This window comes from Pecten maximus, chromosome 1, assembly GCF_902652985.1.
Source record: "Pecten maximus chromosome 1, xPecMax1.1, whole genome shotgun sequence".
Taxonomy (NCBI): domain Eukaryota; kingdom Metazoa; phylum Mollusca; class Bivalvia; order Pectinida; family Pectinidae; genus Pecten; species Pecten maximus.
In genome coordinates, this window is record NC_047015.1 from 37,238,104 (window position 1) to 37,265,540 (window position 27,437).

At 37.9% G+C, this 27,437-nt stretch overlaps 1 protein-coding gene across 2 annotated transcripts; it reads right to left on the reverse strand.

Annotated features, from left to right (window-relative positions):
• Nucleotides 1-269: 269 nt before the first annotated feature.
• LOC117332328 (L-xylulose reductase-like) lies at nucleotides 270-26,545 on the reverse strand. Of its 2 annotated transcripts, none has more exons than XM_033891222.1 (2): nucleotides 26,443-26,545; nucleotides 270-2,915 (listed from the first exon to the last, which is right to left on the reverse strand). In XM_033891222.1, the coding sequence occupies exon 2, from the start codon at nucleotides 2,894-2,896 to the stop codon at nucleotides 2,150-2,152; it is 747 nt and encodes a 248-aa protein (XP_033747113.1). In that variant the 5' UTR covers nucleotides 2,897-2,915; nucleotides 26,443-26,545; the 3' UTR covers nucleotides 270-2,149. The 2 variants fall into 2 exon arrangements, with proteins under 2 accessions (XP_033747113.1, XP_033747107.1); XM_033891216.1 differs by lacking the exon at nucleotides 26,443-26,545 and adding an exon at nucleotides 15,131-15,228.
• Between the last annotated feature and the right edge of the window lie 892 nt (nucleotides 26,546-27,437).

The following is a 27,437-nucleotide window of genomic DNA, read 5'->3' on the forward strand; positions in this document are numbered from 1 at the left end:
CTCTATTTCTGGTGGGACTGTAGCATACGATCTCTATTTCTGGTGGGACTGTAGCATACGATCTCTATTTCTGGTGGGACTGTAGTATAAGTTCTCTATTTCATTTCAACAAATTTTATTGACATGATGTTAATATCAATTGGATCGAATAACAGGCAAGCCTATATAAATTCTTTCCATGGTGGATTGAGTGATCGAATATAATTATAATCTTTTAAATTAATTGGTCTAAATATTTTGAAATGAAATACATAATATAAACAAAGGAATTAAGGGAAGTAACTATTTTTCAACACAAGATAAACACAGAATATGTTACATAAAGCACTTGCACACACACATACACACTTTAATATCAATATAAACAAATATAACAGTGATTCAGTTCCGAAGGAAATAAATAAACAATTGTAGACATCAAAGTTAATTAATATAGAGACAGTAACAGGTGGCTAGACCAAAAGTCCATGTGCCTATATTGCACAGGTCATCACCACCTGAGCTGTATAGGAATTTTCTATGCATATAATTTATGTAATTTTAATAATACTGTAGTTAATGACTTTATTCATACACTGATTTAATATATAGAAAACAGGAACTAAACTCAATGCAAGTATATTTTAATACATAAATAAATATCAGCTATGTTCAACTGGGTTCATATATATATATATATATATATGATATTTAACTTACATTAAAAATTATTAATTTCATTAAGAAGTAGTATTTTTCAAGATGAACAGTATGATGGCTTTCTAGATCTTATATAAGTTAAAACGATGAGATTTTCCTATAAAATTTTGGACATCATTAAGTATTACTCTGTTAATATTTCCATCACAACTAGGACATCCATTTAAAATAATGTTAATACAAATATGGTTATGGTCAATATTAAAATTATTGAGGGAAGTAAACAAATTTATCCGCAAGTCATTATGTAGAGGACAATCTAGAAAAAAATGAGAAACTGTTTCATGGTCATCTGAACAATTACATAAAGGATTGTCTGTTAAATGGTCCTGGTTTAAATCAAAGTTCTCTATTTCTGTTGGGACTGTAGCATACGATCTCTATTTCTGGTGAGACTGAAGTATAAATTCTCTTTTTCTAGTGGGACTGTAGCATGAAATCTCCATTTATGATGACAACATTAGCTTTTACTTTTTTTCGGAAGTTTAAGCTTGATAGGTTTATTATAATTATTATTTTAGATAACTATCCACTAAAGCATCATTCAGAAGTCCACGCGATCCCGCTATATAACAGCTACATAGCCGACACAAATCATCTAATTAGCCATCTCAAACAGGTCCACATATTAGTATTGGGCCTTTAGCGACCAGCCAATGTCTTTCTCAACTGTCTGGGGAGTATACAGCCGGAGCTGCCAGTTTGGCAGCTTACACACGACATAACTTGCCCTTTCTGACCACGTACTCGTTTACAGCTGAAATCTACTGGAACGCAGAGGAGAAACCATCTTATTCAAGGATACAACACAGCGCCCGTACCGGGACCCTAGAGACTCTTCGGTAACGTAGGCTTTCGTCCTACCACTAGACCACCATGTCTTCTAAAAATAAATTATCCTTCCGCAAATGTAGAGAGCGATACCGATGGCTGGCCACGGCCGACGACCAAGGCCTCCGACGACTGGTTTACGGTATGACGACCAAGGCCGCCAACGACCAGTTCACCCTACGGCGACCAGAATTTACATAGCTTGTACCCGTGTTAGTCTTAATTCTACTCTGTAAACACCAACAGCTGTAGACAGGGGTGACACAACATTCATGTTCCCTAACTTCAATAATACTAAATAGAGAGTAGCCATTTTTATAGATTCAAAGCTACTTCAGGAATATCGCTTTTTCTGTCCAAAGATACGATGTCACTATAAAAATCAGTATTCATTCTTTTTTATTTCTATTGACATATTCATTTGTACTCTTTTGATCCGTTTAAATAATTAAAAATCGAATGAATAGCAGCAATACAAATATTCGTGCATGCCTTTTCAACCTGCCAATTAGATACTAAAGTCCATTACATTCCCGGCTAATTTCTATTAGATAAGGTTGATGTGATCTCTTTATTTTAGCACATATTCTTTAAACGGATCATTTAAAACCAGTCTCTTTTATAGTCCTTCAAATGGTACACCAAAGCCAGCGTGTGCTAATCCGCCGTCTAGACGTAGACACGTTCCATTGATATTCACGGCCTTTTCACTCAAGAGAAAAACAACTGCATCCGCTACTTCTTCCGATGTTGGCCATTTTCCTTCGGGAACCATTTCCAGAAGTTTCTTTGCAGCGTTTGGGTCCCAGGCATCACCCATATCGGTGTAGACGATACCTGGGTTAACTGAATTAACCCGGATGTTGTAAGGACCAAACTCCATTGCCATACAATTGCTAAGGAAATCGAGAGCAGCCTTAGTGCTCCCGTATGCGGCAATCATAGGGAAGACACGTTGACTGGCTAGACTTGAAACGTTCACGATCGCCGCCCCTTTACCTCTTGACTTCATGCCCTCGAGCATTGCCTGGGTCACGTTCACTACACTTTTTACGTTAACGTCAAACTGGTTACTAAGGAGTTCCTTGGAGACCGACTCGACTGTAGCAAATCCACCACTAGCAGCGTTGTTAACTAGAAAGTCGACAGGTTCCAGCCCCGTCAGGGCACTCCTGGTGGCGTCCCAGTCGGATAAGTCCACCTGGATTGTCTGCACGTTCGGTAACTCGGCTTTAAGTTTCGCTAGATTGGTTGGGTCCCTCGCAAGGGTGATGACTTTGGCGCCTTCTTTACTGAGTTTGCGTACAATGTCTCGACCGATTCCTCTACTTCCGCCAGTTACCAAGGCCCGCTTACCGTTAAACATGCTGAACAATTTAGGTAACCTGAAAGAGCAGGAAGGTATCAATATTGTTGGAATATTTTATTTCAAAGATTCTAAACAAAATTCATTTCTTCACAAACTACTATTTGCCAGTAAATGAAAATTTTAATAAAGACTGGTTGATATGTAATTTCATTTAGTTTATTTAAAGGGGCGCCTGTCTCACTGAGGCAAACTTCAGAGGCATCTTATATCATGTCACTAGGTTTCACGAACTGTGTTATCAATTACTTAATACAACTCTATAAAGGTAAAGTACAATGTTTTCTTACGAATTCAAAATTTGAAACTAGAATGTGAAAAAACCCTTGTAAATCTGAAATCAAAGAATGATTCAAACGAAATCAGGTGACATCAGCGCATTAATCAATTACCTTTCCGCACTCGTTTATGCATGTGGAATTATCAGTACCAGTATCATTTCCAGTCCTACCATTTACTATATTTAAAGAGGCCGGACGGTTAACATAAACCCAGAAGTTTATAGCGATTTTCTATCTCCAAGTCTAATAACCTACGAAGTGTGTTATTATTATGCACGAAATCAACCACTACTGTCTCCTTCAATGCCGTTAACACTCCGCCCCCGGTCTCTTAACGCCAGCCACAATGAAATCACATGAATTAGTGTTTAAATGTTGTTTAAATTCGGATGATTGAAACAGCTGAATGTAACTACATTTATAAACGGTATTATATTTGAGTTAACTGACAATACACGGCAAAACAACAGTAGCATAATTATGTCATGAAAAAAAATGAAAAAAAGTTTGGATCATTCAAGAATAGTGACATCAACTGAATCCTTGCTCCAACGACTAAAGTATCTTGAGAGATAATATCTCTAAGAATCCAATTATTATTACTTCGCTCAGTAACCATATAAGTAGGTCTTGAAAACAATCCAAAGCATAAGGAATCTTGGAAACTGCAGAATGCCATTTCCCTGTGTCCAACCTGCCAATGTCTGCTACGTGGTGTCTGACTGGATAACATCTCAACCCTAATACACCAAACCTTACACCCAAAACGTCTCTCACCCATACGCGCACCTGCAACTGTTCGAACCCATGATTATCAAACACAGACATTACATCAAATCAAACTCGTATTATTTATGACTGTTTCGTAGGGAGGGTAGGGAGGTGGGTGGGTACCGATCGCTGAGAGGGGGTCTCATCGAAGACGCTTTTGGGTTTGGAGTTTTTCCTGACTAGATCTTTTTATAGCGGCACCCATTTCATCATGGTAACAAACTTGTTCAAAACAACTAGAAAGACACAGATAACCTACTTTCACGAAACAGAAATTTAAGCATTTTGTTTTCGTATTTTGAAGGAGTGTTGTTTACAGCAGGTCACACGGTAATCAACAGCTCGCGACATACCGCTCGCGACAAATATCCTAGTATAAATCTAACACTAAACAAAAAACATAAAAGGTCAGTCTCAGTCCAATATTAAGTACATATGTGAATTTATCTAAAAACAATATGGTGTTCGTCACACATGGGTTAGGTGTACTGGATTAGGGCGGTGTCACAAGTCCACAGCGGAAAGATGGCGTCTGTCTTTCCGGCCAATAATTCATGCGGACCAATCGAGGGGTGCTCCGTTTCTGGTGACAGAAACGTTGACCAGAAACATTGATTGTCTTCGAACGAATTCTTTAGGACCCTCAGTCATCTAATCAGACATACCAACACGATTATAACTAAACAAGACAACAGCTGTTAATGTATATTTGTAAGTAAAGACTGAGTTATTTGTAAAACACATTGATTTGGTGTACTGTATTAGGGCGGTGTCGCAAGTCCACAACGGAAAGAGGGTGTTATAAAGAGACACGTCCCCGTGATATCCAGGAACGTCTTTCCGGCTAATAATTCCAGCTGATCCATCGAGTGATGCTCCATTTCTTCGTACGAACGCCGTTGGACTCTAGTTCTTTGATTTGTAACTCTTGTAAGACCAAGTAATATTTTCCCCGTTAAAATCACGGCTACCGACTTCAAAATCCATCACAATAAGCATAAATGGAATTAGCCAATCAAACAATGAGAATGCTGGTAGTGATTAAAATGGGTATAAATACGGGGTGAAACCCGACCAAATTTCCTTAAGAAGAGTTCCAATTGATGTTAATGTTAGCTTTGTCGAAACCATGGACAGCATGAAAAAGAACATCTTAGGAATTAGCTTAAACGGGAGAAATAGACTTGTCTACATTGTGACATATCATTTGAACATGAAAAGACTCTTAAGAGGCATACTGCAAAACACGGAGATAGAAGATAGAAATGTGTGTAACAAAGTTTTGAGAAAGAGGGAACGGCTAACGAGGCATAAGTAAATGCACGGCGAATCACATACAATCGTTTTAGAGAAGTGATAAGTAAGGGAACACGTTAAGACAATTATCGTCACACGGGTCGATGCAGAAAATAATCAACAGATTATCCCATTGCAGGAGCAGATAACTATCCTACCCGAAAACCACCAGACAAAGATGTGTCAGGAGCCAGACCAACAGATAGGGAACATTGCTTGGAGGCACTAGGTTCTTTCAAGGTCCTTATCATGCCTATACAATGGATTTTAATTCAATTTCAATTCGAATTCAATGTTTCTTTTGAAACATAAACACGATGATATCAAGAAGAAACTAGAGAAAAGTCTCACAAAGGAGGAGAACCTTTCCATGCAGGTAGAGTTTGCGAAACCCAAACGGGAGCCTGTGCATCGAGTGAGCCTCCCTTTAGAGGCAAATGTCAGTTCAGCCTTTAAATCCGAAGATTTAGACGAAGATAGCAAAGAGTTTATGAAAAAGATATTCAAATTCACCTGTCCCCTCTGAATGTCTATAGTAACATCTATCTCCCTAACAAGCTAAGAGCTGTAAGAATCCATGTATATCAAAATAGCTTCTTCCCGTCCCTTATGACGGAATGGAATGATCCTACATGCACCTGTCCGTTTCCTACATTGACATCTATTAGATATATTAAAAAAGAGTATCTTAAATACACATATAGTTGACTGGAATACCCAATACAGACACTTTTTAAGTATTATGGTGATCGTAGAATTAATATTACCGTAATTTCTTGCGTATTGCCCGCTCCGTTAGATTGCCCGCACTGACCAAAATTTGGTATTTATGTTTTTAATTCTGCAGATAGCCCGCTCCGTCGCATTGCCCGCGGGTTATCTGCTATATAGATATATATATACAAATAAACAACAAGACCTGCGAAAGCGCTCGGGACAAAGCAGAATGTTTTACTGTTTTTATTTTTAATATTTTCAACCAATTACAAGGACATACTATATATTTTACTTATATATACCGGGTACCTATATAAAATGTATATCAATCGTAAAACATGTAAACGTTTACCTTGTACACGATTTGGGGAATCCCCTTAGTACCGATGCGTTATACATTACCTAGCTAAGGATTTGGTGAACAGTGTTAATAAATGTAATTCGGGCTCGGGGTCTAGTTGTGAGTCATCCGAAAGGCATTCCGGAAATCGGGAATATCTGATGCAGGAGAGGAACATGAAGATGAACAAGGAAACAGCAGCAGTGATAAAGATATTCCCCTCGCAGAAATAGCAAGACTGGACAGGGATCAGTTAGGATTATTTGTGAGTGATTCGGAGCCATCTGATTTCGATGGGTGGGAGTAGATTTGATCAGCAGTAAACGTGATTTGATATTCCGGTGGATGTACTGTGATGACGGACAATTACAATGTATGTTCATTTTTTGATTAAATTTTGTGAAAATCTGTATGTGTTCATATCATGTTTTTTATATATGTCGTATAGTCCGCAGTTTTCAATGGTTTTTGAAAACATTTCGTCAGATAGCCCGCTTCATCAGATAGCCCGCAGAAGGCAATTTTCAATGCTTAAAATCGTATAGCCCGCGGGCAATACGCAAGAAATTACGGTATACTATGTCAGCTTAGGAATTTTGCTAGTAATCTCAATAAAGATCTTTTTAACTCTCATCTTAGTGATAGTTCAGCCTGCCTGTGTGGTTTTCCAAATGAAGATCGTTATCATTTTTGCACTGTCCCCTTTATACTAACTCAAGACGACTTCTTTCTAACTCTTTTACTGAACTAGATAGCACTATTCCGCTAACTATCCAAACTTTCTTACACGGATCTGAAACGCACAATTTTATCACAAACAACATTATTTTAGAGAAGGTTCAATGTAACGTCAGAGATACAAATCGCTTTACCTGAATAGTTTATAAACTGGAATTTATACATAATGATACGAATATAAAACTAATGTCTATGTCATGATTTATTTGATATGGTACAGTCTGCTTTCTTATAACAAATGATCACTTTCATATAATCATAATAATTTGATATACAATTTGTATTATTGTATTCATGTGTATGTACTGTTATTATCATGGTAGGGAGAGGGCTTGTATAGGCTGTGCCTGTTGCCTAATTTCCATTGTAGCAAATAAAATATTCTGAAATGAAAAGGATCCTCCATCATCAATGTGGTCGTTATTGGTGGCATTACATCCCGTCAATGAACAAATACACTAATTTCGAGACGGAACTTGAACTACTGTTGTATAAGAATGTAGACCGGCTACTGAGCGACCAACATAAACACAATCATTGCTTCCAGAGATTTACAAAATAACGTACTTTTCATAAACACTTGCACAATTGTCGCGAGCACGGCACTCAAAGAACGAAAAGGAACACAAAAAGTTATTCTTCAAAGATTTTAGGAAACAAATGAAAGTCCAATACATATCTATGCCGATTTCGAATAGTTTCAAGTGCACATCATCTTACGCCGAGAAAAACGACGCAACAAATTCCCTATAGCTTTGTCTCCTTAGCAGTTCTCACACAATAGGTCTCCGAAATCCTTGTCTATAGAGGTCCAGATGTTGCAAATAGATTGATCAAATGCGTGGTCAGGGAACAAGAAGAAATTGAACAATGCCTCAAACATGTCGACCTATTGGTCATTACGGGTGATGATTGGCAGTCTTTGAAGAAGGCAACCAAATGTCATATTTGTTAGAAAGACCAAAGGGAAGTGAGAGTTCGTGATCATTATCACGCAATTCAGAGGAGCATCGGATACCGATCGTAACATCAATTACACGTTTATATGACAAGTCGCCGTCGTCTTCCATAATCTGCATGATCAGATTCTCATGATCAGATTCTCATCTGATCATGCAGGGCATAAGTAAAATCCAAAACAAATCAAATGCATACCCAATAACATGGAGAAATACGTCTTTTTTCATCTGGGTGCATATATTTTCTCGATAGCTTGCCTTAAATTTCTCCAAACTTCTCTGAAGAAACTAATAAGGGTCTAGCTAAAGACGAAACGCGAAAGTTTAAGCATATAACCCAACATTTTGGGAAATCCCACCTCAATCTAAGTATACCCTTATGATCATTTTGATGGACCTAACAGGTTCGAAGAGAAAGAACTACCACCAGCTGAAACAGGTATAACTTCATCTTGTCTTATATTGTCTCGATCCGGCGCATCTTTACACGTATCCAGGTCTAGCATGGGAAACATTGCTCAAAATGACTGGGATTTATCTCGAGCTCCTAAGACATCGAAACACATTTGTTTATCTTGAAAAATCAGCTGGCTGAAGTTAGCAGCGGATTCGTTATTAGTTATTGGGGATTCAAATAACGAATCCGCTGCTTGCAAATCCCCAATCACATAATATAAGAAAAATACTTATATGTAACAGAATCCCCAATCCACTGCTGCAGCAGATTTGTTATTGGAAACCAATCATCGAAATGTCAATAAAAAGAAATATCATTTACACATAAAAAAACTGAATCCCCAATCCGCTGCCGGCATCGGATTCGTTATTCGAATCCCCAATAACGAATAACGAATCCGCTGCTAACTTCAGTCCGCTTGAAAAATCTACGAAGTAGTATCTGTATGGTTACTGCTCGACTGCCGAGGCCAACAATCCCAATGTCGTCGGATATGATCTTAACAAAGACACAAACAATCTATATGCGGATGGGCCATGTCCCGATCATTTCCAACCCATTGACGTGAAAGGTATTTCAGACTATTCGCTAAAGAGTTATATTCTAGAAGTTTTAGATTATCCTCACGAGATCCATGATCTCCATAATGACTTCCCTTTGGTCACCGAACGAATTCAATTTACTCGCAGAAGATTAAAAGGACTAACTAAAAGCGTTGGAAACACACTACAATATACGCAATGTCTAGTCAATCAGTTACAAATGTCACATATGACGCAAATAAGGTGTTACGACCACCACCTGTTCAAAATTAACATGAACAAAATTGAATTATCACCATTCGACGTTAAACGATATTTACTAGACGACTGGATCACTAACTTTCCGTATGACCACTGAAGAATATAAAATTAGATGAGTGAACTATCCTAGAAAGGTCTCATTTCAGGAAAAAGAGTGTACAATCGACACAGATTGCATGAGAACTATCAATCGTGTTGTAGAGAACTCTCGACAGTGTAATTAAATATATTGTCGATTTTAGGGCAGGCTTTATGTTAAGGCAGACACAAGATTGGTCATGACTTGCATGCTGTCTCACTGACAGGGACAATAAATATTAACTATTAAAACCGATGAGTTATGTTTTTACTCACAATGCATCTGATACAGTACAAGCGATCCAAGAGGGATCTTGGCACCTACCATTGAATGATTTTTATAGGTTCCATGTCAGATTGATCTTTTCTCTTCTTTTCCCCTCCTCTAAGTCTTACTAATCTGTGTAAATTCAGAAACAGCCCTAGGCCTCTAGTACTTTTCAAACAAGGGTAACCTATATATAAAATATAAGATTTAGCGATAATGGCTGTCTGTTGGCCATGTTGTTTTCGGATTGGTCCCAAAATGCAATACCAGGGACCAAGGGGAACCTTCATTTGAAATTTGAGAAAGATCCATTCAGTACCTTCTGTAAAATAGCGATAACAAACTTCAATTGTCAAAATACAAGATGGCTGTCTGTCGGCCATGTTGTTTTTTGACTGGTCTCAAAATCAAATATGCATAACTAGGGACCGAGGGCAACATACAAATGAAATTTCAGAAGGTTCCTTCCAGCAGTTTCTGAAAAAATAGCGATAACAAACTTCAATTGTCAAAATCCAAGATGGCTGCCTGTCGGCCATGTTGTTTTCCTATTGGTCCCGAGATGCATTATGCATAACTAGGCACCAAGGGGAAAATACATATGAAATTTGAGAAAGATACATTCAGTACTCTCTGAGAAATAGCTATAACAAACTTCAATTGTCAAAATACAATATGGCTGCCTGTCTGCCATATTGTTTTCTGACTGGTCTCAAAATCAAATATGCATAACTAGGGACCGAGGGTAATCTACAAATGAAATTTCAGAAAGATCCTTCCAGCAATTTCTGAAAAAATAGCGATAACAAACTTCAATTGTCCAAATCCAAGATGGCTGCCTGTCGGCCATGTTTTTTTCCTATTGGTCCCAAGATGCATTATGCATAACAAGGCACCAAGGGGAACCTACATATGAAATTTGAGAAAGATCCATTCAGTACTTTCTGAGAAATAGCGATAACAAACTTCAATTGTCCAAATCCAAGATGGCTGCGTGTCAGCCATGTTGATTTCCGATTGGTCTCAAAATGCAATATGCAAAACTAGGCACCAAGGGAAACCTTAAATATGAAATTTGAGAAAGATCCCTTCAGTGCTTTCTGAGAAATAGCGATAACAAACTTTATTTGTCAAAATACAAGATGGCTGCCTGTCGGCCATGTTGTTTTCCGATTGGTCTCAAAATGCAATATGCATAACTAGGCACCAAGGGAAACCTACATATGAAATTTGAGAAAGATCCCTTCAGTACTTTCTGAAAAATAGCGATAACAAACTTCAATTGTCAAAATACAAGATGGCTGCCTGTCGGCCATGTTGTTTTCTGACTGGTCTCAAAATCAAATATGCATAACTAGGGACGAGGGCAACCTACAAATGAAATTTCAGAAGGTTCCTTCCAGCAGTTTCTGAAAAAATAGCGATAACAAACTTCAATTGTCAAAATCCAAGATGGCTGCCTGTCGGCCATGTTGTTTTCCTATTGGTCCCAAGATGCATTATGCATAACTAGGCACCAAGGGGAACCTACATATGAAATTTGAGAAAGATCCCTACAGTACTTTCTGAGAAATAGCGATAACAAACTTCAATTGTCCAAATCCAAGATGGCTGCCTGTCGGCCATATTGTTTTCCGATTGGTCTCAAAATCCAAAATGCATAACTAGGCACCAAGGGAAACCTACATTTGAAATTTGAGAAAGATTCCTTCAGTACTTTCTGAGGATTAGCGATAACAATAATTGTTTACGGACGGATGGAAGGACGGTCGGACGCAGGGCGATTTGAATAGCCCACCATGTGATGATGGTGGGCTAATAAATCGAGGTTTTGACTGAAAGGTCCCATTTCAAAAGTGGACGCCGAATAGAACATAGCGATGTGAAGCACCAGTGTCATATTTTTTAGACGAATATATCTAGCCACATGATTTGAAACGCCACGTAGGACATAAAGAAGGGTAGCCATCGTACCAATGCGATGGAGTTACCCGGTAGAAGCACCAGCAGCTGCAACAACATCAAAACCAAACCCTTCTACTTAGATGGAGTTACGAGGCAGACGGCTTATGATCGATTTACCCAGCAGCATCAGCAGCACAATTTGTTCTCAAATCCACCTTCGCTGCAAATGTGTATGGCATATTTCTCGTGGAAAGGATCTGTAAAGACTTTACTACAAAACAGTCTGACAAAAATAACACGAACTCCACAGCGTATTCTCCCTATAAACAATGGCAACCTCTATATGACGTTATCAGGGCAAATGTTCACTGCTATTAATCATAACCTCTATGACAATAAAGATCGCACTCGGAGACGCAACGACGCCATTGATAAACAGTACGTCATGACTCTAGCCATGCAGATGTCCCTGGACATGTTTACCACCTTATGAAACATTCAATGAAGCAACCAACAAGCCGTACGTGTATCTACTCGTCTATTAAAACCCATCAACACCAGTATGCGAAGTATTGTCTTTTCTATAAAAGGGCAGAAACATCAGACTAACAATCATTTTTAAAGAAATAGCCAAAGCGAGCAAACGTAATCCAAGCAGCAGTAGCAGCAGAAAAATAAATAAGAAACAGTTACCAACAGAAGAAATAATGTCCTGTGACGATTTAAGGATAGTGTTCAAAGAAATAGATCATTTATAGCGAAACTTGAAAACCTGGTGTCCAGAATATGATTATCGTAAAAGAAAAAAAAGAATCTATTGACAAAGGTAAACCTAAACCAAAAAGGTGGATCTCGTTCGAAAATCTGGAATCTGGCGAGGAGTTCAAAGAGAGTGAAAAGAACAAAGTTGTCGATACTATGATGAATGAAGTCAAGTCAGCAAACGAAGTGAAATGAATTAAGGCATGTCAAGTCTGATGAAGCACAAGAGAAAGGAACGATAAGATGAAATCAACACACATCGGTCGATCCAACGAAAATTACAGGTCCATTATTAGATATATTCTCCAGTAACAAAAAAGATTGGTTCACGAGGTCATTAAAGATGTCAAGGAAGTCGCTGAGCGATCAAGGTGGCATTCAAAAATAACTGCCATGTCATGTGTCATGTCATGTCTTTATCCTGCAAATGTAAGGAGTTTCGCTGGACCCGACAAGTTGTATACAAATGTGCGAAAGGCCGGGCAAATACGTCATCAGCTAATATAAGTCGGGAAATGGTTACAAACGCAATCTATACAGCCTTCATAGAGCACCCCGACCTCCATGAAAACGAAATAGGATCCTTGTGATTGGAATAAAGTACAAGTCTTTTGATCTCATGGAAATGGCCAAGTTCAAGTGAAAACGATGTCCATTTCTACTTACTCGTTATCATAGTCTAATCTCTAATTATTTGTGGCCGTGGTCGATTAAGACTCTTTCAGAGCACCTGTGGCAATTGCACTCTTTGGACAAAAAAAGGCATACAACATCTCCACGCCCAGAATGAAACAAAAGCTGTCGTGGCGATGGCAAGACTATACGATCCAGATTGTATAAATATGCATAGATGAAACTAGGAATAAGTGAAGAAACTACGAACGTTTGCCGACAGCTACAATCAGACGTATCACCGGGCAATCGGTATGGCCCTACCTAATGTAACTAGAGACGAGGATACGTATATCTGGTGTAGAATTATTGAACGCAAAAAAACCCCCAGCCAGTTTAAAGAAAAACGAAGACGATTCAATAGCAGTTCAGTTTAAGGTAAAGTAAGATATTTCATTCGAGGAACCCTGTATCACGTTGATAGGACGGATTTTTTTCCCAACTATATTTTCCATTTCTCAAAAGATACTACGCAGAGGATTATCCCTATACAGAGTCAAAGACTACGATGCAAACTTTTTATCAGTATGAACTACTAAAAGTAGATATTAGTGACGATTATATGCGAAAAATGGAAGACATTTTGAAAACACGGAGAAAAGGCCGAAAAAATAAATGGAAGCAAATGGCATCACTGGCCAAATAAATTCGATTCCTATATCCATGCGTCTTATGTAACCGACTTGTATGAGAGGAAACTACCCTCGAAAGGTCTAATGTCAGGACCCCGTGTTATGGGAAAGAACGTACATATACACAGATCGCTCTAGTACCGTATAAACGGCTTTCATTTAATTGTAAATAGATATAATGTCCATGACCGACTCGATACTATTAAGAAAAGGAAGTGAGATGGCTAATCGACTCGCGCTCATTCCATCGCGACGGAGAAAATCAATTGTTGCACACTAATCATCTGTCGTTTTCTGTTATTATAAAACGTTCTAGAAGACATTAACCTGTTATAACCTGTTTGACTATTTCTAACCGTGATGCAATCGATGCCGCTATCAATAGATTATTAGTCTTGAAAAAATTATGTTGGTAGCCTGTCTTCGATCGGAACACCCCTCCCCGAAGGCGGGTATATAAGGAAGGGACAACGCCGGCAAACCTACTTTCCTTCCTACATCCTCAAATGAAGAGTTATTGTTTTTCTCGTCGAGTGGAGATCACTGCCGGTAATAAATATGTTGTCGTGGTTGAATGCTTGGAACGGACCCTACGTCTAATGTTCTGAATGGTATGTGACGAGCCTCCCTTATGTTGTTCAGTGAGGAAGTCACTTACTACTACAAGGTTATCACACCTCAAAATGACCCTGACTGTGTACGTTTCGCCCTGTCATTATAACAATAGATTGATAGCTGATGTGAATCATAACAAATTACGTTATGTCTGTGCGGGTCATTTGTCCAAGCTACCCCGGCTTATCCAAGAGATAAACTTATCACAATGGTCATCGACAACAGGAGTCTCGAGCGCGTTATCAGTGAATTAAAATAAAAATTCTGCATTATCACCATTAGAATAACAAATGTGTCATATAATTGCTGTATACTAGTCCACTCCCAAATTTACTCTGATTCCCTCTCTGCCCGATAAACATTTTAATCAATATAAATTTGAGGAAATAACAGACGAAAACAGCTGCAAAATTGCACAACTTCAGTATACATATGTGCGGCGCACATCAGTCTTGAGACGTTCGGATTAACTGTCGGACAGGTCCATGTCTATGAATATATTGGACGTAACTGCCCTAAATATTAATATAAGTTCACGTACACAACTTAGTTGTGGGATGTATGTATTGAACGTGTAGGAGGAGTTGTTTGGACAAGAATCGTCCTGTAAGTATAATTAACAGGGACATAACTATCATAAAAATTGCATATCGAAAAATAAGGCCAGGTTAGCAACTTCCGTGAGGGAGCATAACCGGCAAAGTTTCGAAAAGTTTGGTTGAAAACAGCAAGAGGGTTTGTCCGGACATGATTCTGATACAGACAGCTATGCAGACGTACAGACAGATTACATTAACTTTGTTGCAAGGGTATTATTAAAATTATGATTTCCGGGTACTCCGATTTGCTCCCGCAGTAGCTCCTCGTGCGCTTCAAGCGTGATTCATATACTATAAAGATTTTAAGGCAGAAGTATTAATTAAGTATAAAAGCAACTCACCTGATTATACCGCCAGGTGAAAGGTCAGTTTTGATAAAAGAGTGACCCCGAGTATCTCGTGATAAATTCGAGACCCGATATCTTTGACTAGTAATACTTACTGTGATATATTATGTAATGTACCAAGCCACCAGAATATTTTCTTAAATTCTGTAATTCTTAATTCTGAATATTTATAAAGTATACTGTATATCACGTTTTTTTAGCGAGTGTCTAATTTTTACTACATTTGTGTTGTTTTACACCAGGCGCTATCTCCTTTGCACTGTTGTACCGGTATTTACTGCCGATCACCTGTATATGTGTGTGTATCAATACAAATTGTGTTCATAGCTGACCATAGCTAGACCAATGTATATTTGAAATCATAACGAACTTGGCATTGACAGTGTCAGCATGGCTAAGACATAACTGTTACGAAGGACAAACAAATCAAAGTTCTTGATATGTTACTAATACCGTTAGTGCATTAGGCCCTTCATGTACACATTGAAATTTAAACTTTCTAGTAATTTGATATATTTGATAATGTTAAGCACATATCAATTCATTTTACAACCATATCACATGCATGAGTAGGACGATGTCAACTTATTTTGGTAAGGCTAGTTTATATTTGATATATTCGAACAACCTTGATTATGACATTCATACTCTAAGAGTGACATAATTCCAGAAAACGTCTTGTAATGGTACGGTTGCCTACCATGCTATGTAATCTGATCAAAACTTAATTATTTGTTTAAGACGACAGTAATTGAAACGATACATGTACTGTCGTCAGTCGCTTAGTTATAATTATTACGTTATTATTGTCAAGCGAGGCGAAAATGTAGGTTTAAACCAGTTAATACAATACAAATGTAAATATTTGCTACTGAAATACGATATTGGGGGATAGTTTCACAAATATGCGGGATCGAGCGAAGGAAAAACGGGTATAACTTCAGTAAATTATATATTTTCTTTACGTATATATACTTCGGTTCCTGGGTGATTGAACTGGGGAGAAATAGAAGTGGAAGCAGTTGAGCTTGCATATCGCAGATTTCAAAATAATGAGTTTTCTGTCATGTAAAGCACTGAGAGTACAGCGTGTTGATATCATCATTGTTAGAGCTATTACCAACAACGCCTATTGTCTTAATAAAACATAAAAAGTCTCGTGGTTTCACGTCACCTGTTTATGTCATATGGACATGGCACAAAGACACTTCCGTGAATCATCTCCGGTTGAGAAAACGTTATTTAATTAGTTTTCAATTCGTAGGGGAAGGGAGAAGGACGTATGCATTATTTTCCTGTAGAAACTCGCATGTGAAAATGGCAAGTCCTGATCGGAATCACTTTGTGATTTTTACAGAAATCGTATGTTCCTTTAGAGAATCAGGTCCGTGTCAGTTCACTGCAAAATGACATTGTATTTACACTGACTTTGGTGAATATTTACACCAATTATCGTGTCGTATGGCATGTTTAACAAGAGATGGTGGTAAATGGCGCTGAATTTTTAGCAGTTTAACGTTACCTTATGTTCGGCGCGAGTACAGTAGTTGCCAATGCATGCTTGATTGTTGATGTTGTGGGTGGCGTATGTTTACACGTTCGAGTAATATTGCCTGACAATTGTGATAATAGTTTCTTTTCAGGTTGAAAACTTACAAGTTTGTGTCTTATATAAAATATAGTTTCTTTGTTGTTTGTGTTAAAAATACAGAGCAAACCAAAATCACGTAAAACTGTTAAACTTAGTTTTGACTTATACCTGACCTTTTTTGTAAGTTTATAGGTCTACATTAATAAACATTATAGCTATACACTAGAGCTGAATTTTAGGTGTCGAACAGTCACCTAAATCAAGTGTTAATTCAGTTAAATATCGTAGAAAAGCAGCACATACCTACCAGTTTTTGCCACACTTTGGTTTGCAATCGTCTTTTGGAGAGACACCTACTAAGAAAAAGAAGGTAAGTAAGAAGGTAAGATAAGAATTAAACTGATCAAAAATGATAAAACGGTTTGGTCTATTGGAAATGATATATTGTAAAGACTGCATTCAGATGACACTGAAACTTTACCTAAATTAAATAAGTGAAATATTTTGTCGATTTTGGGGGATTTTTTCCTTTTGAATCGTAGAGATTGAATAAACTTAATGTCAAAGGGTGACATGTAAGGAGAAATATTACCTGGGTAAGTTTGTTCAAGAATACGCCATCAATTCTTTCTGCGAAAGAAACTGAGTGAAACATTGACAATATTCAAATTTTATATTTTTTGCAAATTTCAAATGATTACCAACTATGGCATTCATACTGCAAGAAAGAGAAGGTTTTATTAAGATAGCACAGGTAAAGCTACATGTAACAGAGCGCATGATTAATTATATTCAAATCACTGCTCCGCTTGGGATCGAACCCGGGACCTCTGACTTACTAGTCTTACGCTCAACCTATCGAGCTAAAGAGAAGATCTCTCTAGCCGAGCGATATATTGCGGCTAGTGTTTACCATGGTTACAGATATTTGAAAACTTAAATGTCTCTTCGGTCTAGTATTATTACGTCTTTCCGTTATAAATAAGGTGTTGATATGAGCAATTTTTGTCGATCTAATAGACCCGTCCGACTGCATATTGGAGATGTTCGGCTGTGTCGGAATGCCAGTACCTTTTACAGAATGTAAGCAGGACGTGTAAATCTTTGATCACTTTTGTTCACACTAGGTCGGCGCTGTGGAAGCACATGAATATGCAATGGTTAAAATATTGCAATATGTTCAAACAAAGAACAACTGTACAGTGTGTTCAGACATGCACACCAGTTCCATTGCCTAGACATTACAATGCTGACCTGTGACTTTAACGACGGTGAAGCTTTCTTGGATGAATGTTTTAAACACATTTTAACACTATCAAAGCATCTTGCTTGGCTGGACTTGTCCTAAGCAGAATTATCTACATTGTCTCTTCTGCAATGCCTAGGAAACATATGAACATTGATAATTGCAGGATGTGAGAATATCCCTGACAGAGAATTGTTGTATACAATAATGTTCCAAACTTACATGCTTGAGTTTAGGCTTCACAAATATCGATGGGCCAGCTTCCTGCAGAGCTAAGCCCTCCCATTGATATTGTTGATGTTGATGCACCAAATGTAATGGCCAGCCTTGAGTTGGCAGATACAATTTTACAGAATTGTGAATCAAATCTACATAATATTATGTTCTGATAGGAAGAAAGTGTCACAAAAGAACAGTTCAAAGACTTAACAACAGCATTTTGTTTATGTTCTTATCACACTTTCCGCACTCATATTTTCATCTTTGAGTGCTAGCAAAAATGGATTGATTGATGGTATTCATCATTATCACCACATGTGATCGTGTATTGTAATTAGTATGTCCTTGATTGTTATTTCAGCTATTACTCCTATCAAAGGTAAGTAACAAGAATGTGATTTCTTCCGTTCTCAAAAATGATAACCGAATAGTGCGGACGAAAATATGCTTTATATTAGTTGAATTGATTATTTTGTCCATACGTTCGTCCGGCCAAAGTACAAATAGTACCAATGTAGCACATATTTCATGAACAGTTTTATCTCATTTTTAATACACTAAAGCATGGTAATGGGAAATTCTACACCTGGTGTTTTTTGGGGTTTTTTTTGTCAAGTTTAAAGTGTAAAATTTCACACTTGACCACATTGTGGGGTTGGGGTGTCGATGGGCCCTTGCTGACTTAGCTTTTATAGAGAGAGTGCTGATAAAATTTCATCATCACCACCACAACCAGTGGTCTCCACACGCGAAAGTTCGTAAAGATTTACTTTTCTGAATCATCCAATTTGATCAGTATTGCCCTTAGGGCGTATGGTATACACTCTCAAGCTCCACTTGTCCTGTATCTTGTCTCTACCGCGCATACCCCGATTCCGAACATACACCGCATCACCTATGTTCAGTGCAGAACATCATTTCTCTTTATCGTGCGCATGTTTTCTAGTCCTATAGTGTTGACGAAGCTTTTACCGTTTTTCAAAAGCACTTCTCAGCTTTTCCTAATGATCTTGTACTCAACAATCGATACATGCATCCATATTGGAATCGCGCACACCGAGCACCTCATTAATAGGAAGATTCGCCTCTCCGCCAAAATTCAGAAAATAAGGGAAATAAAAGCAAACACCAGCTCACGAATATGATCGAACCATCGTTTCTTCTTCGCAAGAGACAAGGTTCGGAGTAAGTTATGTAATGCGAGATTGAAACGCTTACACTGTCCATTTCCTTTTCATTCTGGATTATTCCGTAAATGGTGCACAGCTGTCTAATGGAGTCAGACTCCCGCACGTCCCCTGATCTGAATGGATACGTTTACAGACACCGTACCTGCTAAATAGTTCCTGTACCAGTTATTTGGCTACCGTACGTGCGGTCGGATCCATAGAAGGAATATCAATCGTGCATTTGGTGAAAACATCCGTCATCACAAAAACATTATTTAACCTCTGAGTGGTTCCAGAATAGTAAAGTCGATAGCGAGAGATGTCCCATTGGTACATGCACCTTTGGACTATGACTATGAACACCTTTCACACAACTTGCAGTAATCGGTTATATCCCTGTACATGTTTGGCAAAAAGGACCAAAAAAAGTTCTGTCGATGCCTTGGTGATCATGGTTGTCGTGTAAATACTCCAGTACCACATGGCAAAGTCCGAAACATCCGTTGTTAATAAATGCATACTTGACAAAGCATCGGCGTTCACATTCATTCTCCCCGCCCGGTTTGTCCGTATTTCAAAATCAAAATCTGCCAATTCCGAGACCCATCTCTGTTCCACAGCACCCAGTTTCGCTGAATCCAAATGCTTCAAGGGGTTATTGTCTGTGTGCACAGCAAACTTGTTTCCAAATAAATAGTCCCGAAACTTTTCAGCAATACACCATTTCAATGTCAAAAGCTCTATCTTTAAACTGCTAAAGAATGTTGCCAGTCGCTCATTTGGATGTAGGGACCTACTCGCATAGGCCATGATGGAAAGCTTCCCGCCCTGTATCTGTGACAAAAGTCCTGCTAACCCATAAACACAGCATCTTCCTCGATTTTAAACGAAACAGTGAAATCCACATTTACCAACAACAGAGCTGATGTTTGGAGACGTATCAGCGCATCAAATTAGTACTGGCAGTCCTAAGTCCACTGCGCCTGAATATCCTTCTTAGGATGAATTTTGCTTTCATTTGCCAGCTTCAACAATGAGAAAACAATCTGAGAACAGTTCTGAATAAAACGGCTGTAATTTCCTGCTAAGCCGAGGGTTTCATCTGTTTTATATTTTGGGGTAAAAGTCACACTTTCACGCATCTTGTCTTTTCTCATCTTTGCTAGCCAAGGCTTCTGATTGTGCTACACTCCGCGAACTCGTAGAGTGTAACACAATCAGAAGCCTTGGCTAGCGAAGATGGTCTTTTCTGATCAGTCGTAAGCCTTCTATAACGAGTCGTACGTACCATGTTTCAATCTGTTTTTGCTGTGACGTTAACACTAGTACACTTCTATCAAAGCATCAATACTACACCTTTCCTTTGCTGGCACTTCCTGTTTCTCCGCCCACAGAGATTTCCCTCAAATATAGATGTTTCTCTTTTCGTGATGACGACAGCTCGTCCCTCCTCCTCACTAAATAATATTGCTTCATCGCATAGTGTAAAAATAACTGATAGCCTACGCAAAAATGTGTTTCATTTCCTTACGAATGGCGTAAATGAGTGACGATTCTCCAAAATAGAGTGACACAATTATTACCCGTGAAGTGATTAATGATGAAGGGAAAAAATCCGAAGCATCATAGTACCGTCATCTTGGAAGTGGCACGATTGGTACAAGCGCGTTCCGTTACGAGCAAAAACAGAAAGATCCCTGAAGAACTTTCTGAAAAATAGCAACAACAAGGTATGGTTCACGAATGGATGTACCACGGACCACGGACGAAAGGCGATTCGATCTAATGATGGCGGGCTAAAAATACCAACGCGTCATCAGATAAACGGAACATATAATTGAAAAGATCAATATCTGTGTAGAGTTTCAGTATTCAAAACTCCATATATATCTCCAATATGTTAATATCTTGCCATTCCACATTCGAAGATTATTTTTTTCTACAGATCAATACTGCCATGCTGAGGCATTTCTCAGTACACACAGGGAACTATTGATATCAAAACATAATGGAAAACTTCATAAAACACTTCATAATCTGTTTATTTTCAATATATGCCAGTTTTTTGCGATTAAAAGGTTATATTCGGTCATGAAAGTTAAAGTCCGTGATTATGTTTTCCCTACAGAACTAATCTAGTGAAACAATTTCCTTGTTAATTACTGTATACACATTATTTTTCTCATTCAATTGAAACACATATAACCTGAACATTTGCTTGTACTCCGTTACTCCTTGTATCTTGGGTAAGGTCACTGGCCACGTTACTCTCACAAATAATACCAGAAACGTGTCTGTAAGAAGCTGATCAGAGGCAAAATCACAATTGGTTTTAGGAACATAATACGATTATGGTATAACTCTGATCGCTGTCCACGGTATATTAATTCATTACTCCGAAAAGTGTAGCATAAATGCGGTTTCATTTACTGCTAAATACATGCATGGGTGGTAATCAAATCATCTTTCCAAAGTCAGTAAGTACTCTCGTATTGTGCATATCTAGAACAAACGTCTATATATATTATTGGAACAAACGACATACCGGTAGGTATTGTGTCAGATCAAAAAGTCTTGAAAGTGTTGACGGATGTAAACAAAATTGATTAGTATTACCAGAACTGATTGGCGTGTCTGGGAAAGAGACAATACCCTCTGGAAACCAATCTATGTCGTATAACCTTGGAAATAATGTTCAGCGCACAAAAATAATGGATAGAATTGTCCAGGATGTTTTTATAACTTTTATACAGCATATAAAAGGTCGTCTGACCGGGGTGTCCACTAATGAGGGGTGACATTTGAGTATAGTGATGGCTTTAAGACCGTCATCAGTGGACATTGTCATAGCATGGCCGCTTCATCCCTTACTAAGCCCTACACTAAATCCGGCTCATTCAGACGCTTATGTCTGATTTCCCTGTATATGATGTTATCATTACACACATCACGATTTTGCTATAGAATAAGGAAACGGTGAAGGTTCAATGTCCACATCATATTAACAAGTGTTCCATGTTGTCACGACAAAAAAATCTACACTGCATATTGTTGAGATTCCCAAGTTTACATTAGTCCTAATTCACAACATAATCACCTCTATATAAAGACTGCCTCTACAGGTAATTTATCTTATTCTCATTATAGTGGTCTTTCACTTTCGACAGGATTGATTGACCAAATCTCGAACAACAACAAAATACTGAAATTATATATCTGTCATATTTTCAAGTTAAATGTGACGAGAAGAAGGGAAAAAATATATAAAAATGCGTTCGTTTTCGAACAATTGTTGGACGATGACTGAACAGGGCGCTGCGCTACTGGTTGTATACCACTGGAGGAATTTAGACTATAGTCTGATAGCATTGATGCAGTATCTGCACCCTTGTATGGTATACTTTGTTTGTTAAACGGGGGAAATGCTGAAACAGGAATATTTCTAATTACTTGAATTTCAAAACCTGGTATAATTTCTTGGATAATCTGTGATTTTGAGGACCAAAAACTCCAGTTTAAAACAATGTTCTTATGATACTGTACAAGGGAGCGAGTGAATTTTTGTAATCTTGTATTTTGTAATGTTTTCACAACAGATACACACTGCTAGCGTTAGACTCTCCAAGGCCGTCTTTTTTCTGGACGTTATCGGATACATTGCACTGAGAAAAAATCCTAATGCTTGACCACAATTTAGTGTGCAGTCGGCTAGACCTGTCTCGAAATAAGGAGTGTATTTCAGACGATCTTGACATGTGTTCCTGATGTCTATTGACCATAATCCTGAATTACATGTGATCCCCTCTTAGTTTGACGGCTTTATCGGTACCAGACCACCATGTTCACTAACTCACCAGTGACAATCGGGCGGGTAGTCTTGGAAACGCCTTTACCGGAAGTTGACGGCCTGTCATATAAACATTAGCATGTCCGACATTAATGTAGCGTTAATCAGCGTTAGGTTAGGATCACGAAAATAGAATATGTTCCGTCAACATTACCCGTCCCAGACACTTTTTGTTGTTACACAATCAAATAAGTTATTGATGAACTTCAAGGTGAGGTTAAGGTTAAACCAACATAAGTTATAATTGTGTTCAATTGCTCACATTCACTATAAGGCTTGTCCAACTATCCCTTATCAATGAATCTTATTTGAATAAGATGTTAAATTAAACACTGTGACAGAGTTAAATTGAGCATTAAATTTAAATTAGATTATTAACTAATGAATGAATGATCATAAAATTTTAATTCCTGGTACGTTCCATTTGTGTCCGCTTTAGTTAATCTCACTTTGTATTCAATTTACTAATTTTAATGATTTGATTCTTTTTATAACAGCTTATAAAAATTCTTTCAAATGATAAGGAGAAATCTGCATTTACAAACATTCGATGTCACGTTTGCTAAAAACGAAACCATTTCAATATTTCCCCCCAGCAAACTTCATAGCCAATACTCTTCCAAAAGGACATTCTTCTCTTTGTGTCCGCTATTTCAATCATTTTTTTTTTTTTACTTGTTATTATTATTTCTTTATGCTTTTGTGACACTTCCTTTCGTGTTCAAGTTGTCAGCTTCTCCGTTCTAACATATCGGTCTGGTGCATGTCGGGCGTTAATAGCATCGACCTCTGATGTAGAGATCAGGTCAGACTGATCACTTTATGGACAATGCTGGACATATCTCGAAGAGCATATAGAAAGGTATCATCAACAAAAATCGGCTGACATATAACTTCAGAAAGGCAATAATTCTAAATGTTATGTACTTTAGGAAATGTATTTTTCACAGCCTTATTTCAAAGTATTTCCCACACAGATTCTAATTTCGTCGAGATGTTTTGGTTTTCGGACAACCACAATAAGCAAAATCCCATTGAGTAGGTCCTTCAATATAATCAATAATTCCCAACATCTCTATCTTTTCAGGTTCTGTCTATATCTTTTTCCTCATGTCAAATGGAATCCTGCGATGTTACTGTACGGTTTTGTCAATGTGTGTCTTGGCTTGTACACCTTTTATGGACCATATACACTCAAAACGGTCGATGTATTGTTCTGTAAAGTTTGGTTCGTCTCGGAATCAACCATCCTAATGACCGGAATTATTGTATTGTAAGCTCCTCCGCAGCGTTGTAACTTATCAGAGAGCCAAATTATCCCTAGACAGCAAATATTTGACCTTGTCCTTTCCATTATATAATGGTTTCGAATGTACTGTCAATATCTATTTTCTCTGTATTTCCATACATATATTAAAATTTGGTTTTGGTAGGCTCAATTGTTTGGATTTTGGTGACAGCTTAGCAAATGTTTGTTGATCTAGAATGTTCATAGTAGCTCAAATATCCACGATAGTGTCTACCATGTTACCATTATTCAACCTGATGTGTTGGGCTGATTACTCCGTGCTTTAGTTGTTGCCATAAGTATAACCCTTTCATTATCTGACCAATCGCTTTAGTCAACTACTACGGGCCCCTAGCTACGTGTTGATCTTCACATCTTTTTGACATGTTCCTGCTTTTTACAACCGTGACATGGGTTTCCCCTAGCTTGTGGAGGTACGGTCCACCATAGTTGTAACAAACGTTCTGATCGCTAATTGACTTCTCTTTTTTTGTCTTGAGATTTTCCTGATGTGTAAAATTACCTGCAGCTTGAGGGGTTAATCCCGTCCATAAGCAGGTTTATCTATACTTTGTCCCCTGGGGCGACCTTACCTTCAGCAGGAGGGGTTAATCCCTTCCATAAGAGGTTTACACATACCATGTCCCCAGGGTCGACCGCGGTTTTGTTAATACCTCGAACATATTTTACCTGCTCTGCATCGTTATGAGTTTCTATTTTTCACTTATTTCAAATGATCCAGCTAATTACAGTATATCAGTTAGTGACATATCGCCTAGAAGCACACGACGTGTTAGCCTGGACGAAGTATCAGCATCTAGTTAAATAAACTCACAGTTCTCTGGTAGTTTTCTTATTCTCATTATTTTTTTGATTGATGAAATGTGTAAATATAAAACTCACGATTCTTTGACGCACTGCGAAACGCGTCGAAAGCATTCATTTATACACGTCCGACTCACTATCCTCATCGAGATTTATATCGGGAACGAGTGTCAGACTTGAAAATGTTTCGTATACTTCTTCTCTGGTGTAGGGCAAAACAATACATTTTTACGTTAGAACGTCAAATTGCAATTTAATCCATCTACTCGACGTTGAACCATTTTCATATGGCCGTGTATTGGGAAGTTGAACAGATTATCCATATGCGGCGTTTTTACCGAACATGTGGCGAGTGGGTGATTTGCCAAAAATTCAGTTCAATGGGATATGAACACATAAAAAGCTACTCGTGAGAAAATGTCCAATCGAACGTCAGACCTACGTTGGAGTGCAGTTCGTGAGAGTTAAAGCCCCCCACCCTCAGCCCTTACCCCCTGTGATCACCGATACATATACTAATCTACTCTCTAGTATATAACCACTAAACATTTACTGAGAATCGTAGCATTTTTTTTATCTTTATTTTGAAATAATAACATGTCCAAAAGAGTGCATGATTACTCCATCATGTCTAGATATCGAGAAAATAAGCATCGAAAGTGATAGTATTTTTTCAACAACCAAAAAAGGTTGTTTAAAGATCACTCATGTCAATTGTCCTGACAATCGGTTCATTATTTCCTGTCCGTGTCGTATCCCCTTCAGTTGAACAGAACAGGTTTTTGGCGGTTCTATGACTTCTTTGTAACGTTATGCCATTCCGTAAATAATGGATACATCTATTTCAAATACAAGGGAATCATAAATTTTAGCTTTGTCGGAACATTTACAATCATCACTGTCGAAACAATTAGAGATCGGTTGGGAGTTCCAGAAATAAACCACTTGTGTGGCAGAGGATTAGGGCTTCCTGTGAAGCATCTATTTTCGAAAACTTCCCCCTTTGTTGAATTAATTTGTGGTGTTCCAGAACAGCTCGCCTAAAACACATTTTAAATGTAACAATCTGGCTTTTTATCTTTCAAATTAGGAAATATAGGCAAAAATTTCTGGAAACCTACCTTGTAATTGTTCCTCTTGTTTGTTATCGTGGAAGCACCTTTCTGTAACATAAGACATGAACGTTGTAAACAGTTTTAGTATTACCATATTACCATAATGCTGACAGTTGACATTTCAAGAGAAAGATACATGTTTATACCAAAACAAGCAGCTTACGTACAGACGACCTTGAAAGTTTCAGGCTCAATCAAGAAACTTATCCTAGATTACAAAGTCTTAGGCATGAAGAGATATTAAGGTGATACCAAAGCGTTCAAATGACGCTGATGTGACATTAAAACATCATTATCACATGGATGAAATCTTTTCTAATTAAACGTGATCCTAGAAGTAATGTGATGTTATCTTCGGTATAAACGAAAACTAGTAGCATTTCCTATTTTGGCGTGGATCAGAAACCAAACCGAAGGAATCATCATAAAAGTATTGTTAGCTTATGAAGCGTTTTTATAGTTATTCAATATCCATTTAAGTCCTCGGATTGTACCAGCCAATACTGGAAGAGCCATGGTTCAACGAAGTCACAGGTGTTAAAACCATGCCAAAGGAAGCTTGAAAATGACTTTAGGGACAATTTCCATGGATAAATAATGTCTATTTATAACTAGATAGTATATTTTTATCCAAAACGTTAATATTAACTTAATGTCATAGAAAAAGTACCTCAGGGGAGACTGTCCATCACCGATATGTGGCGTCTGATCCGCCGGATAGTAATATCATTATGGAGGTGTCGTTCAGCTGCAGTAATCATATCAGGGACAAGTTTGATTGCTGGCTGCGATACACCATATGTCACTCCAGTCTATAAACATATATAATGCGAACAAAAATAAAATAGAAATTAAAAATAGTTTCTGATGTGGATCGTATAATAAAGATCTTTACAGCAGAACTCGTAAAACATTTGTAAAATATTAGCGACATCAGGACATATAAAGCCACAAGAGAACTGAACTAAAACTCTGTTGACGGTGCCAATATTGTTTACAGC